This window comes from Neodiprion virginianus, chromosome 1 (assembly GCF_021901495.1).
Source record: "Neodiprion virginianus isolate iyNeoVirg1 chromosome 1, iyNeoVirg1.1, whole genome shotgun sequence".
Classification (NCBI taxonomy): domain Eukaryota; kingdom Metazoa; phylum Arthropoda; class Insecta; order Hymenoptera; family Diprionidae; genus Neodiprion; species Neodiprion virginianus.
This window is the reverse complement of record NC_060877.1, coordinates 38,941,994-38,958,544: the sequence shown is the minus strand read 5'-3', so window position 1 is coordinate 38,958,544 and position 16,551 is coordinate 38,941,994. Positions and strand designations below refer to the sequence as shown.

Here is a 16,551-nt window from a genome sequence, read left to right as displayed (position 1 = left end):
GTAGAAAATCAATGTTTTGTTTTTCACTTGATCATGAGATAGTCTCGCAATGAGCGAATCAACGTATTTGTATGCTACAGCAATTTACCTGAGTAGAAGAAAAAAATTTAAGATTGTAAGAAAGAGCTTAGATATCCATTTCTGACTTTAAACCAACGTAAAATTATTAAATATCTCGTGTATTCAAGCGATTTCAATCCAAGACCGCCAACTATTTTTTTGAGAACACATTATCACAATTCACTAAAATTTTATAATTCATAATTTCTTTCGATCAGTCAATCCAATGTTGCAATTTTTTGATCGTAATACAAACTTGAAAAATGACAAATCAAAGGTTTGTAACTTAACTTTTGTGCGCAATTCGAATGTTTTCTCTTTCTTGTGTATTCTTATAAAAATCACGACAGCTGTAAGTACGTAAGGCCGCTTCTGCGTACAGATTCCAATACCGACATCTTACCGACATTTTTAGTAACTTCACAGCTCGGAGACAAACCCTTTATTTCCGGTTGAGGTCATCCTCACATTGGTCTACTTTATCGATGATATCGATGATGTACGCGGGACCAGCCTTATATATCTACTGATAGCTGACGAGAACGTAAATTTGAAAAATACTCACAATCAGTACGCCATCTCCCAAAAATCGTTACATAATTTATTGTCCTCCGCAGACTCGTAACCTGTTCCATGCTTTCTTTACCTTCCACCCATTGAAACTAGCTGCGAAAACTTCTCAACAAAGACTTACATCCCAACAGCCGACGGATCTCCGCTCAATGTGGTATAATAATAATTTAAGGGTCACGCCGGTACTGGAAAGAGGTATAATAATTATACGAGTTGGCGTGCCATCGTCCTAAGAAAATACCAAGTTTAGTTTCGTTGGTTGCGACGTACAATCAGGCTGAAGTTTGTAACGTCCTTGTAACAACGCATCTTTAGAAATAGCCGTCATTTTGTAACTTTAGGATTACCCGGAATTTAGTAAACCCTTAATAAATTATCAACAAACTAATTTTTTCAACTTCATCTTCTTCGATTATTCCAAGGGTTCAAAATATGATTTTTTGTTTCAACGTTTCGATACGTTAACGTTACTAACTTCGCAGCATCGCAATGCACGCACATCTACAGAGTGTAGGTACGCACACAGCTACACGATAAGAGTTTGGAGGGTCGGCCGATTGCCGGAAACTGTTCCGACACTATAGTACATTTGAGATTGGGGATCCTCGGATAAATCGCAGATCGATACCTCGATTCGTTCAACCCTCGCTCTCGAAAGCTTTATCAGACTGATTTTACCGACCTGGGCAGTATTCTCCGGATCATTTCGTCCGGTAATCGATAAAACAGGTGTTTGCACACATGTATCGCACATCCACACATGACCCTATACCCACTATGTAGTTACGTACGTATATCAGCTCCGGGTTTTCGCGTAAGATTTCACCAAGCTTGCCGGATTACTGCAGATCCCGCGAATATACTTTCAAAACCCTGCACAGAGTTTCGCCCCCATTTGTTTTGGACATTCGTATAATTGTTTTATTCTGAGTCAACACGCACTCTTGGACTCCTCAGCTCCGTTCACCCTTGTTGAAAACAGCTCGCTCGATATTCATCGGTTAAGGAATATTAAACAATCTGTAAGAGGAGTATGTGCAGGGGTGACGGAGCGTTATGAATAAACCCGCCTGATTATATTATCCTGTATTATGTATTATTATTATCCTTGTTATTGTTCTCGCTGTTTATTATTAATAAAGGGTTCGAGATTCTCTCCTGCTATGCTAAGCGACTCTTGTCATTGGTAATTTTTCGTTCGAATGGTTTCACTCGCCCGTATTCTAAAAGCGACGAAATTTTTACCTCGTAAGTTGTTACGTTACGTTACGTTATAGGAAACGTCCGGTGAAACTTGTGATGACGGTTCTCTTGAAGGATAAATTCCCGTCTGGTTCTTGGGTAAATAAGTCTGAAGGGTGCCCTGGGGACAGACGACGAGGATGGGTTAGAGGGGGCGACATCAGGATGCATAACCTAGCTGTCCATGGAATATGGAATCTCAAAGTTAGCAGAATTGCGATCCCATTAACGGCCAATTTTCCGTCATCCTGCCTTAATTTCCGACCCTGCTGATCGCATCCCACGGCGACTGGAGCTACGGGACGTTGAATTAAACTGGGCTTTCACGAGTCGTTAAATAAAGTGGGGAAAAAAGAAAGAAGAAAACAATAATTTAGAGAGAAGTGTGAGAGGATGGGGGAAAATCGAATAGGCTAGGAAAAATCCATTCATCACATCTTCGGTATGATTAATCATATTGTAGTGTTGGAGCATCTGATATTTTCGATACTTTTTATTGTCATCAACTACTTTGGTACAAGTTCGGAGTAAACAAAGCTGACGATTAACAATAAGAGGGAATATTCATCTATCTACTTGGATGTAACGTCCAAGTATTCATTCGTCTAGGTAAATCCATTCGTTCCAGTGTCTAACTATACGTTGCGTTGATCCGTTTATTTGTATCTATATTCACGCAATAATGTCTAACTACTTCATTGGCATGTGTGTTTGTAAATAAGCACTAACAATTCATTGACCTCACATCCAAGATCCGTCCGTTGGCATGTCTAGCTATGTATATGGCTACCTAGATGTGTAGACCTATTTGCAAAACTTGTCTCCACGAAGCAGTTACACCGACATTCACGTTCCATTACTAATCGAGCCCCTGTGTGTAATTTGAACTTTACCTTCGAAGGTAGACGGCGTTGGCATCTATAAGCTACGTGTTGCGTACTGGGAAGAATTCACCTTCGTGCTGGGCGTAATTATATTCCGCAGGATCGAAGTAGCTGCATCTTTTATGAGGTGGGCTGGTGATTCAGGTGAAGGTCTCCGGGGCAAGGTTCGCTGAGTATAAGGTCTTCCAAAGATATATATATATATATATATATATGTAGTATGGCCGTCCAGATATGCGGCGCCAACGAAAGCCATATTCCACCTTCTCACATACGTTTGTTGTCCATTTCACGTGCCTTATATTTGTTATTAATTAACGCGTCTGCTCCGCACGAATTCAGGCCAGAACTACGCAGCGCCCTTCATTAACCATGCCAGACCAACGGCACACACAACGTACGCATACCCATACTCCGTTTTAACACTGTACTGACATACCCCGAGTGTTATGTGGATTATACGCCGTTTGGTATTTGCATACAAGATTACACCGTACATTTAATTACAGTAACTCAAGGCAGGCGTCCCGTTTACCCCAACAACCACTTATTCTCAAGGTTTCTCATATCAACGTCGGCGGGTGCTCAGCTATAGAACGTACTGCGAAAGAAGTTATGGACAGTACTTTGAAAACCGCGATGTGTATTTAACATCGCTCTTTTTAATAAAAAAAAAAATGAGGCAACTTTTCCCGCGCTTATAACACCTACAGCAAAAATTCCTGACATTGTCTCGGTTATTCAAACGTAAGAAAATAATTCTACGACGTCTTACCGCCCCGTCAAAGGACCAAGATCCCGAAAATGGAAATACGATGTCAATAAGTCGCCGCCCCTTTGACCTCGGCCGGTCGCATTTCGCTCGGAATATGTATGTGGCCAGAAACGGTGGGTGTGGCATCAACTGCGTGATCGTTGGAAGCCAAAACGTGTAAAGCCTGAACAAGCACCGATTGATACCCTACTCGATCGGGTAGTTTCCGTTAATGAGACCCCGTTGAACGTTCAGCCATGGAACATTAGCAGTCCTGGAGTAGCTCTGTATGACGGCCGATCTCCCGTCGAGAGTCATGAACTGCCGGATTCACCACAGAGGTGAAACTCCACTGCGGTATCTAGGTTTAATGAATGTCTGCAATTACAGGCTAGTATACAATGGAATACAGAGTAGAACGGAATAGAAACAAATGGAACGGAATAGGAGTTGCATTAGCCGTAACATCCCCTAATTGAGAACATTATGCAAACGCGTGATAGAATGGTTTAATATTAGGGTGAAACATGCGTATTTTCGCTCCAGCACTAGCTATTCTCAAGCTTAAAAAGGAGCGTGCTGATGCGACGGGTCGAAAAGTGGCTGATTTTCGCGATTTTTTTTTTCAAGTGGTTAAAATATGCTGATCGGTCTGATTTTTTTCAATCTGAGAACAAAGCACTTGTAAATAACGGAAAACAAATTTTTAAAGGTTTATTTTTATATTCTTTATATTTATTATATAAGGTTGAAAATAAGTTTGAAAAAACGGAGTCTAAAATGGAGTCATTATTTTTTAATATCCTTACCGGTATAGCGGTAGGACATTGTTTGGACCTCAGTTGCACTTGTCAAGTGTTCGTTTCGTTTATGATATTGTTCCGAGTGAACTGTATAAACGTGGTATATCCTCAAGGGACTGCGTAGATGTCCTACCTTTGTTTGGAAAATATCGAGATTGAAAGAAATCGAACAGTGTATAATTAGAAACCCACCCTTATACCTACGTCGACGAAGCCGCCAGATAACCTTGGAGTGAAATAAATATCTGCGCGGTGAAGGAAGTGCTCATGGTGTGGCCTAATTAGTCCTAATTCCAGTGGAATTTCGGGATGTTACATGCCTAAGCCTGCTAAGTACAAAGGAGCGGATTCCGTTGCGTGGTCCGGAGGAAGAAGATGGGACGAACAGGAAAGGAGAACGAGGATTCGGTCCTTGATGAAATGGGGTTTCAGTTAGTGACGTTAATTACGTAAGACATTTGTATGAGGCAAGTTTATAAGATTTTCTGGGATACAGTCAACAAATCAAAGTAAAACTTACTCACTATACATTTTGTATATAGGTATACGATACAAAGGTGATATAAGCGCTTGAAATCATATTCTCCCGTGTAAAACACATTTATTTTTACGGATCTCAATTCGAAAATTCAGTGTGAGGCTAATTTTAATTAAAAAAACTTCAAACTACGTTGAATTTGCTCATCACTCCACTCGAAACTTATACAATGGAAGAGTCGTGAGCAAGAATAAACGGTATGATGTCCTCGATTTTTCTCCATATAGCAGTACACATACCTGGTACTTTCGTATAGTAGAAATTTTTTTTAATCAAAATTAATCTCGCAGTGAATTTTTGAATCGAGATACGTAAAAATGCATATTTATTAAAGGGGAATCTTTGAGACCTTACCGGCATCGATTAATTCATTCTAAAAATCTCGGTCTTGGGTCGAAACTTATTATTTTCAATTTCTTGCCTATAAACCGTAGGGCTTTGTTTTTTATTTAACGATCAGCCTGCAACACAGTGACGTTTCTCATTGTCAGTGTTTCGTCACATATGAGGAATAGAAGCCTGCAACTTCAAACGGAGCGCGCAGACACAAAACGCTCCTCGGGCGTCACTCGCAGCTTTATTAGGCGACAGTTGAGCCGGTCCTTGGAGCTCACAATCAGTTTCGTTTGGAATTTTCCTCTCGTCTGACTAAAGTCGAGTAGGCAGTAGGCACGGTATCCGTCCTCGGCGACCCGGGCCGAGTATCGACGAGTCGGAGGAGGAGGAGGAGGATAACGCCCGCCCGGGTCCTAGATTTGACCTGCGGCGAACTGCCAGGACCAGGAAGGCGATCGGCCTCAGGGGTCATCGCGGCCTCCGGACGCACGGCGACGCAAACCGGGCCCAGTTTTCCGCTCCGAAACCGCCCAGCAGCGCCGGTTTTGCGCGTAATAACGAAGCCCGATTTGTCTGGCTAGCGACCCTCTCCCTCCCTCTCTCTCTCTCCCTCTCTCTCTTTGTGTACAAACGCTGGATACAGGAGGAGACGCAGACTCCGCTGTATCGATTTACCCTCTCGCCGGTTAGGCGGCGGCGGCGGCGTCGCGGTTCAGACGGAGACCAGGAACGACGTGCCGGGTCTCGGCCTCCCTGCCTCCCTGCCTCCATGGGTGTAACTACGTCGCGTACGCCCCTGAATTTCACGGACTCCGTGACTTTGCGTTATAAAAAATTGATGCCTCCACGACACAGAGCTCTCTGTATAACGTACACTGAGAAAAATTTCATTTGTTACAGTGACTAGAAAAATTCGACAAAACAGTATCGTTAAAAAAACTGTTTGAGTATTGTTGGAATTACGAAAAACGAGGTACACGAAACCATTTTACGTACGAGTTTCCTGCCGATTTCCGATTTTCCAGATTTTCCTAACAGCTGGACACCTCGTATTGTAAGATGAGTTTCTTTTTACAATAACGGTTTAAATCTTGTTGGCATTATTATACGGGAAATTGTGATTATACAAGCAACTGTTTAATCTGATTACAGTCAACTACAATACATTATTTGGTTATTGCAAGAAGTGTATGAAGCTGTTTGTTTGGCTGGATATATAATTTCAATTCAATAAGATCTTAAAATCTATTCATCGTTGCACGAAAAGCAAAACAGCGCAATAGTTACAGGACAATATATGTATAGTACGAGTTACACCTACGAAACTCATTTTCATTTTATGCCTAGAATTAGATTTATCGTTAATTTATTTATCAATAAAAGGATAAGGTCATTTATTGATAAAAATAAAGATATTATAGAACTATATTGTAACCATAACTTTTATGAAAAATTTCTCTCAATGTATGTGTTATGACATACAGAAAAGACTTGTTGACTTCGCCAAATATGGCGGTCAGTTATCGCGAAATAAATATATTTTCATTGCACAGAAAAATGTTTGGAAAAATAATATAATTTGCGTTATCAAGGTAAATTATACGTTTATCTCAATTAACAATCGTTGATCCACCACGTTTGGTTAATTCAATATATTTTTTTCTCAGACGAACATTCCTTGAGGCTGGAAGCCTCCCCCGAAGTGTCTGTATTTGCATATATTTAGTCCCGAAAATTTCTCTTAATTTAGCGAACTCGGAGGAGAAATTAAATATGCCATAAACGCAATTGAAGATAACGCGTTGTACTAATTATTATAAAATACGGAGTTTCGGAACGAATTCAAACTGTCCTAAAGTTGTGCTGAAATATTGTTTACGACTATCCTAAAACCCGATAGAAAAAGTCAAATATACCGCACCAAGGGCTCTGGAATGAAAAACAAATCGTCGACGGGGAGAAACGTTCGTTTGCAGTGATATTTACCAGCCAAAGGAAAGAAGACAAAAGAAATATGCTGGTATGAAAAACGTTGGAGATGGAGGGTATAAAAAAAAGAAAAAAAAACACACAGAGAGTGAGAAATTCTTTGACAATTATCGGTCATGTAGTACAAGATGTTTATTATCATCCGTGAGCAGTCGTGACTTTCAAAATAGCAGCGGCGCCATGTTATATATGTATATTAGAGGGGAAAACCGACAAAAGGGTGTATAATTACTCCCCGAGTTTGAGACGTTGATAATAATAATCTTAACAGCAAACGTCTTAATTATTTGTGGAAAAGTAAACGCGGGCTTGGCCTAAAACAACTTGCCTCGTTGCAAGAATGAGAGAGAGAGAGAGAGGGAGGGAGCTCTCCTCTCCCAACACCCGCATCTTTACGTAAGGATAGGTAGGGCAAGATGATTTATACAACGTAGGAATAGTTTCACTCCAGAGTTGAACAACATCAGCGTTAAAGCTCGAGCCTAACGATAAGTCAATAATATTATTCTTCGAGTCTGGATAATTAGGATCACTAACATCGGTAGTTAATTCGAGTGCCCAGCCGTAAATTATACCTTTCACAAGCCCACAGTCGTCCCCTACCTCTGAACGATTAACACGTTTTTGTCAATACTTCCCGAAGGGAAAAGGGGCTGCCCCCCAAAATTCTCCCTTAATTAACTCCGGACGCGAAGGGGTTTGTTTTTTGTTATCCTATCAGCGTTCACCGCAATTAAATATTTGCTAGTTAATATGTCGGTCTGAAGATTAGAGACGTAACTGATTTGCGGAATAGAATGGGTTCCAAATCGAGGATTGCATGTGTGACGTACATATTGGGCTGATTTTAATTCCCTCAAGCTGTAACAGACCTAAAAACGAGTTACGCCTAACCATTTTGCGCTATTATCGATCCTTTTTTATGTATTGCAACGCAAAATCAGTTTCTGAGGTTTACTCTACTTTTTTAGTTAAATAAGGCTTTAGCGTCAAATTATTCTTGCACAAGCATCAAATTTTCGCAACAGTTGCAAGAAAATATAGCAACAGTGATCGTAACGGGAAAGAATAGTAACGGATACCAGACTTTCCGGTAACAGCTAGAAAACTAATTTTCATCTTCTACCTAGAACTATATTTTTCGATTACGGTAAAAAATGAAAATAGTCAAGGACGGAGCGTTAACCGGAACTAAAAATTTCTCTCAGTGAGCTCCGAAAAATCGTGTTGACCGGTGTAACGTAGTTTCGAGGACTCGAGTCACTCGCCTCGGTTTTCTCGGGCAGTAAGTCCGCAACATAGGTATAGGATACGGAGCCGCGTCTCGCGCTAGATTGGCTCTAGGTCGTCGGCAGGGTTCCGGGGTGGAACACATGGTCGAACGAACCCCATGAAGAGGCGCCGAGGATTCCGCAGGTCGCTCGCAGCAAGGCACATGACGTCACCTTCACCCCGTCACGTAAGCAACCAGCGAGCAGGAGAGCCGAGCTGCGTTACGTAAGAGCCGAGGGTGCAACCACCGACTGCCCCAGTTTCCTCCCATTCCGTCTCGTCCTCCTCGAGGGTCTTCTCTTCCCTCTTCCTCTTCCTCTACTCCCTTTTCTCATCCGCAGTAGGTCCGGAAGTTGCCGTTTCGCGAACGCCTTCCAGCCGAGGTGACTAACTGGGGGCGGGGGGGGGGTTTCTTTAAGGAACTTTTCTGGAGACAGATGGACAGACGGACAGACACTCTAGGATATATTCTGAACGCGAGCAGCCACCGGCGCAATCTTCGGGTACACGTAATGAAATAAAATTTAAACACTCGCTGAGAGCGGAATTAATTATCAGGATTTTAGATTGATCCTTTCCTCATCAATTCAATTCGGTAAAAGCCGTGCCGTGCAGACGAGCTTTTTATACATACAGAGAAGAGACGAGGTACATATGTATCTCTGTGTCTCCGACGCGACGGTTCTGTTATACCTATACTTGTAACGTATATCTTTACTCCCTCTTTTTATCCTAACCCAGTTTTGTTACAACAGTTGACTTACAGTGCTTTCAAGTCACGCTACGTAAAAGTGTAAGACGAAAATCTCTGATGTAAGGGTTTTCCGGTACCTATAGAAAATATTTCTCTTGTTTCCGGATACCTTGACCAAGTAAACAGAGATATGTTGTCCGGGAAATTAAATCAATATAAATAAAAGGTAAATACAATTCCATCCGCTGAGTTAAGGACAACTTTTACACGATTGATTACGAATTTATTTTTTTTTTTTTTTAACTTCGGTTCGCACAATTTTCAGTAAAAATGACAACAGAAGAATTTCGTGACCTAGAAAATGTGATTCCGTGACATTGAATTACCGGAAATAACCTAGTAGTGGGCAATTAATAAACTGCTAACTTTCTCCGCTTGCACCGTGCGCGAGCTGCTGCCAAATTTCTGTACATGTGTGATTAAATATTCGGTATACTTTGAAAAATGTACCCGCGGAAAAAGGATTTCTCGTTAGAAAATTTTCAAAGAAGCGATAATATAACGAGATACAAAAGCGCGCGTGACTAATTCAATCACCCCGAGGTGGTGAGCTAATTGATATTCAAGCGCCAGCACGAAAGCCTCGCGGAGGTGGTAGAAAGAGATTTGAAAAAAGAGAGGAGAACCTTTTGTGGTCGGACCCTAAATTTTCGTATATAATAATTCTCTAACGGTCGACTAACTGATTCTTCCGAGAGGCGATGGGGGAAAGAGAGGAAGAGAGGGAGGGAGGTAGGGAGGTGATGAAGAACTGCTGACGCCAAGACAAGGGCGTCAATTCAGACAAAGGCCTTCGCGGTGCTTCAACTTCACCGCGGATCGAAACTTCTCGACAAAAATTCTCTAAACCCCTAGTCTAGTCTATATTTATTACACATATACTATAATACATTATACATATTTCAGATGTGATATATGTATACGTATAATCCGTTATCAACTAAAACACAAAAGCGATGCACGACTCCGCGTTACTTCTGCCTCATAGCTGTATCATGTAATCATATACTGGGATAATCTCTTGAAACTTGAAAATCAACCGCGCATGCGCGAGTTTTATCGGCTGTTCGTGTAGGCTGGCCATCCCGAGTTTTCAGCTGTCAAACTGTTTCTGACGGCGATGCTGTTGATACGAATTTTCGAGGTTAGAATCTCAAATTATCGAGGCAGTGACTCGGAAAGGTTTGGGAAGCATTTGTTGTTGGGTCGGATAGTCGATTCTTCAAAGAACGGTCGGAATTTAACGCTTACGCTCTTTGAAAATTCAAACGTATACATTTTGCCTACGATGGCTCGCCTGCATCGCAGACAAGAATATCGCTGCGGAAAGATTTCGCCGACCAATGAGATTTGATTATTTGGCGCGTGCGCGGTTGATTTTCAAGTTTCAAAAGATTGTCCCGGTATATACATACATAAATGTATATGCGCCAAGGTATTTTATCGAGGTATCGATGTACCCAGAAATCGAGCCAAGGTCTTCCACTTCAGCGACACTTGCTCTGTGGGACGTTCGAGGCTTGCAGATGAGAATAATGGACGTTGGGTACAATTCGAGCCTAACAAGCAAGATGGCGGGGCTGGTTTCCGGCCTGCAATTCTCGCAAAGAGGGGTGGGGGGGAGGAGGAACGCGAGTTTCGCTTACGAAGCATGAATTATAAATAAAAATCGTTGCGGATTTTTTCGTCGTCCGTTTGTGCTGTATGTCCAAATAATTCGACAAAGGAGGAACGGCAGTTCTATTCATTATATACACGGACTCGTGTCTCATGGGAGAAGAAAGAAAATTGAGGTGGTCCAGCCAGCTACGTCCTTGCGGTTGAGGTTAAGGATGTACCGGCTATACATTCTCAATCAAAAGTTAGTCTCTTCGACAATATTGAATACTTTGCGATGAGGTAAAAATCGGAAAAAAATTAAGCACAAGAGACACGATGATGAAATTAAACTTCAATAAAATTCAATGGCTAAAAGTTATCAATAAATTGTTTAACAAATTTGAAGAGAATGTTTTTTTTTTCATGTAACATGAATAGGGTTATTTTTCTGAGCACACATGAATTTTTAAAGAATTTGATCGGTATTTTAAAGTTTTCGTTTTCAAAAATTTGCAAAGGCTGTACTTACGAAACTATTCGTTCAATGCCTTGAGAAGTTCTGAATTTTAATGTACAACGTTTTTGCGAAAATTTATCCAAAATTCACGATTTTTCCTCCATTTTTCGAGCTTGAAAATTTTCGCAAACGGAAATTTCAAAATCGTTATATGATTCTTTAAAGATTTACGCGTGTTCAGAAAAGTTCACGAATTCATTGTACATGACAAACAAAAAAAAGACATTCCCTCCAAATCTGTTGAAGAACATTTTGTTTAAACAATTTATTGATGGCTTTTGGACGTTATTATTATTATTCAAATTTAATTTTCTTATCGTTTTTATTTTCATAGATTTTTTACCGATTTTCGTCTTATCAAAAAGTATTCAATATTGTCGACAAGACTCACTTCTAGTTACGAATGTACCGCCGGTAAATCCTTAAACGGTCTCTTCGAAGGTCGGAAGGTAGATTATTTTTCTTGGCAGAATATACGCGATGCCTAATTGTTCCGAGAGACGAGGGACAGTTGATTAGGAAATTGGAAGGTGTACGGATAACGGATGACGTGTTGAAATTGTTTTCTCTCATCTCCCATGTTAGTATAGCTCCTTGATAGATGTTACGCAGACATATCGAATCGTGATCGTCTTTCTCTTTATCTCTAACAACAATAACAACAACGAAAAAAAGGACCAGAAATAATTTGCCATCAATTTTGGGCAAGGACGAAGATTTTCTGCAGCTGTTACGTAAATTTACGAAAATTGTTTTAAGTAGAATCAGTAACAAGTTGTAATAATGTTAAAGTCGTTTCCATGTCCACATCTTCCACATTCATAATGTGGTGGATTTGTCAACGATATGACGCATCATCTTTCTATAGTAATATCAGAACCTTGTCAGATCCATAAAGTGATTAAAAAAAAAAAAAACCTGATATATGACCTGACGTGACCATCTTGCAGCTAAGTGATTGGAATATTTTTTTCCACTCGCATTGCTTTCTCAGTTTAGTTTTCTGACAGCGAGGCAGCTGCAGCTTAGGGTGATTCACTTTTTAATTTTTTTATTTTCTAAAGGCGTACGCATAAAAATAAATAAAAAATATAACAGTACTTGGTAGCGACCTCTAAACATTTTCCTACTTCCTCCAGGTTTTACAAAAAATTTTTTTCCATTATTAGTCACAAATTTTTCGAGTGGCAACTTGGGAAAAAAAAGTTAATAAATGAGCAATCCAGCTGCAGCTACAAGTTATAGAACCACCGCCTTACCGCTCTTCGATATTAAAAGATAATTACAACCTTACCCGCAACCTCTGCTCGTATTTGTTATCCACGTGTGTTTACTCATCCTGCAATATACGAAATTCTCGAGGTTTCTCGCTTGCGAATTTGTCCGCGAAAGTCTGAAGGGCGTCGTTGAGGTTTGCAGGAGAAGGCTCGTATTTTTAAGAGGGAAGTTCACCTGCTCAGAGTACGAGGAAGGTTGAACTCGCTTATCGTTAGTCAGTTGGTGCGAAGGCTAACGACCCTATCCAGTGATATATCTTTGTTACTTATACAGAGATATTCAAAAACAATGATCCTGGGTACAAAAGATATTCAGTCACTGCATTCGGGAAAACAAAGAGTCGGATGAATCGACTTACCGTCTCGCTTGAGTGAAAAGGTTGAACGATTTTACGATACAATGGTCGTATAGAAGTGCATGGGCGAAAATAAATGTCGGAGGATTTGCAAGTGTAGAAAATGAAAAAATAGAAAATTCAAGGTACAGAAAGGTGAAAAGACAGAAAAACAAAAGAAAACAAAAATCAGCATCGTCACAATTTCAATATCCTTCCACATTTCTACACTCGTTCCGTCGAACCTCTGGAATGCTAAAAAAAATTGAAAGCCGAAACGTTATAGGATATTTGAAAAAAAAAACAAGCTTCTACGTTTCTCTGCATTTCCACATAATTAGCGGTCTCTTATTTTTCGACTTTATAAGTTTTCCAATTCCACAAACTAAATTCTAGTGTTTTCGATAATATTACAGTTCAACTCTTCTACTCTAAACTCGACTCATTTTTCGATATTTACTTATGCTTGCATTAAAATTTCGACGTTTGAGCGAAAAGGGAAAAAATAACATAAATAATAGAAATACAGAAGTGTAAAAAGGCGGAAAGATGTAGCAAGCAAAAATCCGGTATCGTCAAAATTTCCACACTTCTCTATGATTCTAAATCTTAAATTCAGCCAATTATACTCGCCATCATCCTCGACGTCGAATTATCCCTCCCGTATACTCTGATCTAATTATCCTTACACATTTTTAAACCCACCGAATGATACATCAACGTTTTTAAAAATCTACCGCCTTCCTGACCCCCTCTCATCCTCGCCTCATCCAACTACCATTGTACCGAACAGCTTCAGGATCTGCCCGAGCATTCCCATCGTAATAAAAAATCAATCGTGAGACGGCGGTCCTCAGGTCGAAACCGAGATCGGCTTCACCGGGGATCCCCGATAGAATTCGGCGATTCGCGGGGGGGTAACCGGAAGTAAGTCGGCCCGTCCTCAAGGTCGCCGAGGCAGCCCCACGGAATAAGAAAACTCCGCGAACGGACGTCACCTGAAGCACCTCGCCGGGCAGCGTCCGCGTCACGGGGCGTCGGGAGAGCCGGAGGCTGAGCCGAGGGTGAAGGCGTCGCGGCGCAGGCGTCGCCGAGGGTTGGAGGGAGGCAGCTCCCTGCGCCCGGGACGCGCTCAACGCCCGAGAACCGCGAGGCCGCGCGCGGGTGTCGCAAGCCTCTGCCTTCCTTGCCCGACGCTGCAGCTTTAAAGCCCGGCTTGCAGAGCCACGAAGAGCGAGCGAGCGACCCGGTGATCGAGGGTCGCGTCGAAGGGTCAGAGAGACGAGCTGTGCCTGGTTGCGTCTGAGATGCGGTGCCGATCATGCACAAGATACGTTTAAAAGTGTTGACCGTATAACCGGGCGCCGCCGCCATATATATATATATATATATATATATTGTACATATATACGTATGTACACTGTCCGGAGAGCACCAGGACTGCTCTCAGAGTGATTTTGTACCCAAGTCCTACGTCGTGTTTCCGTCGCGTGCGGTTTTCACGGTACTCGACTGACCGATTGTTTGAACTCCGGGGAATCCGGCGAGGACGAGGAGGAGACGGCTGAAGGACCAACGCGGATTGTGGAAAAACGAGATTTAACAACAATTTCAAGAGGAATCAGTTCGCGCCATGAGCGAGGGAGTACCAGCGAAGTCTAAGGTCAAGTCGGCGACTCTACTGGAGGCCGGTATGATCATCTATCGGGTTTAAAAAATCATCGTCGATGTTTGTAGGAATCGTGTCAGCCTTTCGCATCTTGCTTCATCAAGGATGAGATTCAAGTGTCTCGGAGTCCGATTGTGTGCTCGGTCAGAACGTCCGGTCGGTACAGAAATATTATGGAACTTGATAACTGTGTCCGAAAATTTCTTATCGTTCATGGAAGCTTTGTTAACTTTTTTTTTTTTCTATTGCCAATACCGTGGACAGTGAAGCTGAAGCTGAGAGCCAGAGTTAGATACCAAATGTGTTAAACTCTTTGCAAATAGAAAAATGTTGTTCAATTTTATCATCATAGTTTTATTGACTTTCGAACTTCATTGCCTTATTCAAATGTACATTAGAACGTTTGGCTGTTGGCTTAAGCCTCCGTTTGCGGCTGAGTAAATATGGGAAAAAAACAGACACGCGCGATTGGAGACACTTGAATCTTCGTACCGTAGATTGACAATCGAAAAAACCATTGCAAAAATATGAAGAAATTTAATTGAACGTTTCATGTAACTTTGTATCATAGATGTAATTTTGTACAGTGATCATCTCGTCACGTCTCTTCGCAATTTTTTTACAGTATTATAACGAGAAGTTACGAAACCTTAAATTTCAACGGGTACAGTAGTGCGATCGTTGATTGTAGTCGTCAAACTGATTGTGTTGCGTTTGACAAATGATAAAAATTTAGTGCAGGCGCGCTGAATTCCCGAGCTTTTAAAATTTTACCAACGACAGTTTGGGTCGTTGTAAAAACGTCAGTGCGACCGTTCTTCGGTGATGACCTGCACAATATTCATACGTGATATATTATCCGCAACGTTCATTGCGATTGACAGTGTCCATGAATTGAGGAGATGATGATTTATACACGCGCGTATAATATTGTGCTTGAGACAAATTGAAAGGCGTGGATGAATCAACGAAGGCTGCTTATATTTTCCAGTCCACTCTTCTTCCTCTTCTGCTTCTTCTTCGTCTTTGCCGTCGGTGGCAGAAGACGGCGAAAAAATATCTGCTCGGATCAAAGAAGTTTCTGAGATTCTTCTCGAAACTGGCTTCTTCGCCTCCTCTTGATTTTCCTTCAATGAAGTGGCCCCGAATTTCTAACATTCCGCTTTATTCGTACAGATCTTGCGATAAGCCGCCGGTCGGATTTCCGCCTTTTATTAAACTCAATTTCACTCCTCGTGCCAATTTATCAACCTCTGGAGCATCACGAATCGAAATTACACGAAAAGACTGTTAATTCTACACCTCGCTGTAAGTTTTTTAGTAACTTGATCAAACCACTGTAAGTATTGAGTTTACCTTGTTTTTTAGAAGCTTTAGGCACTTTTCTTTCTGCGTAGTTGAACCCGTTTCGTACACGGAGAGAAAAATCTGAGAAAAATTACCCTGCTGTTACTATAATCGTGATGTAAAAGACACCTAATGCAGTTTTTACCGTGCTGCATCAGAAAAATGCGTCGTCACATTTTAAATTTTGCGCTACCGAAACACATAATTTCTAAGCAAGGTAGTAATTTTTTTTATAAAAACCCATAATTTTTGTAACATGCATCAATAAAAACTGCATCAGGTGTCTTTTACATCACGATTAGCAACAGCAGGGTAATTTTTCACAGATTTTTCTCTCCGTGTACGAAAACATTCGTACGCATACAATACGAATCGATAATATAACTGTAACTCAACGTCCTAATCAACAACGAAATACCGAAGTTTTTGTTTTGCGTTCTTAACGAACAAAGTCTTTTTTTATGCACTATTTTCTTTCTTTCTTCCTTTCGCGATTCCAAAAACTGCCTAAACGTCTGAAAAGAATTTGAAAATGAATCAACGTTCGCCCGTAGAAAGAGTTTTGCACCATATTTTCGCACTCCTAAACCAAGGTTCGTACG

The 16,551-nt window shown here is 41.1% G+C and overlaps 1 protein-coding gene across 4 annotated transcripts in view; it reads left to right on the top strand.

Annotated features, from left to right (window-relative positions):
* Positions 1-16,551, top strand: part of LOC124304991 (solute carrier family 12 member 4) — a 75,344-nt gene that overhangs the window by 27,414 nt on the left and 31,379 nt on the right. The window contains exon 1 of one of the 4 annotated variants that reach the window (XM_046763905.1): positions 14,085-14,624. The exons of the other annotated variants lie outside the window; for them this stretch is intronic. Within the exon in view, the coding sequence (XP_046619861.1) occupies positions 14,567-14,624 (58 nt within the window). The 5' untranslated portion in view covers positions 14,085-14,566. Of the gene's footprint in view, positions 1-14,084; positions 14,625-16,551 lie in introns of those variants that run through there. 4 annotated transcript variants of the gene reach the window in all.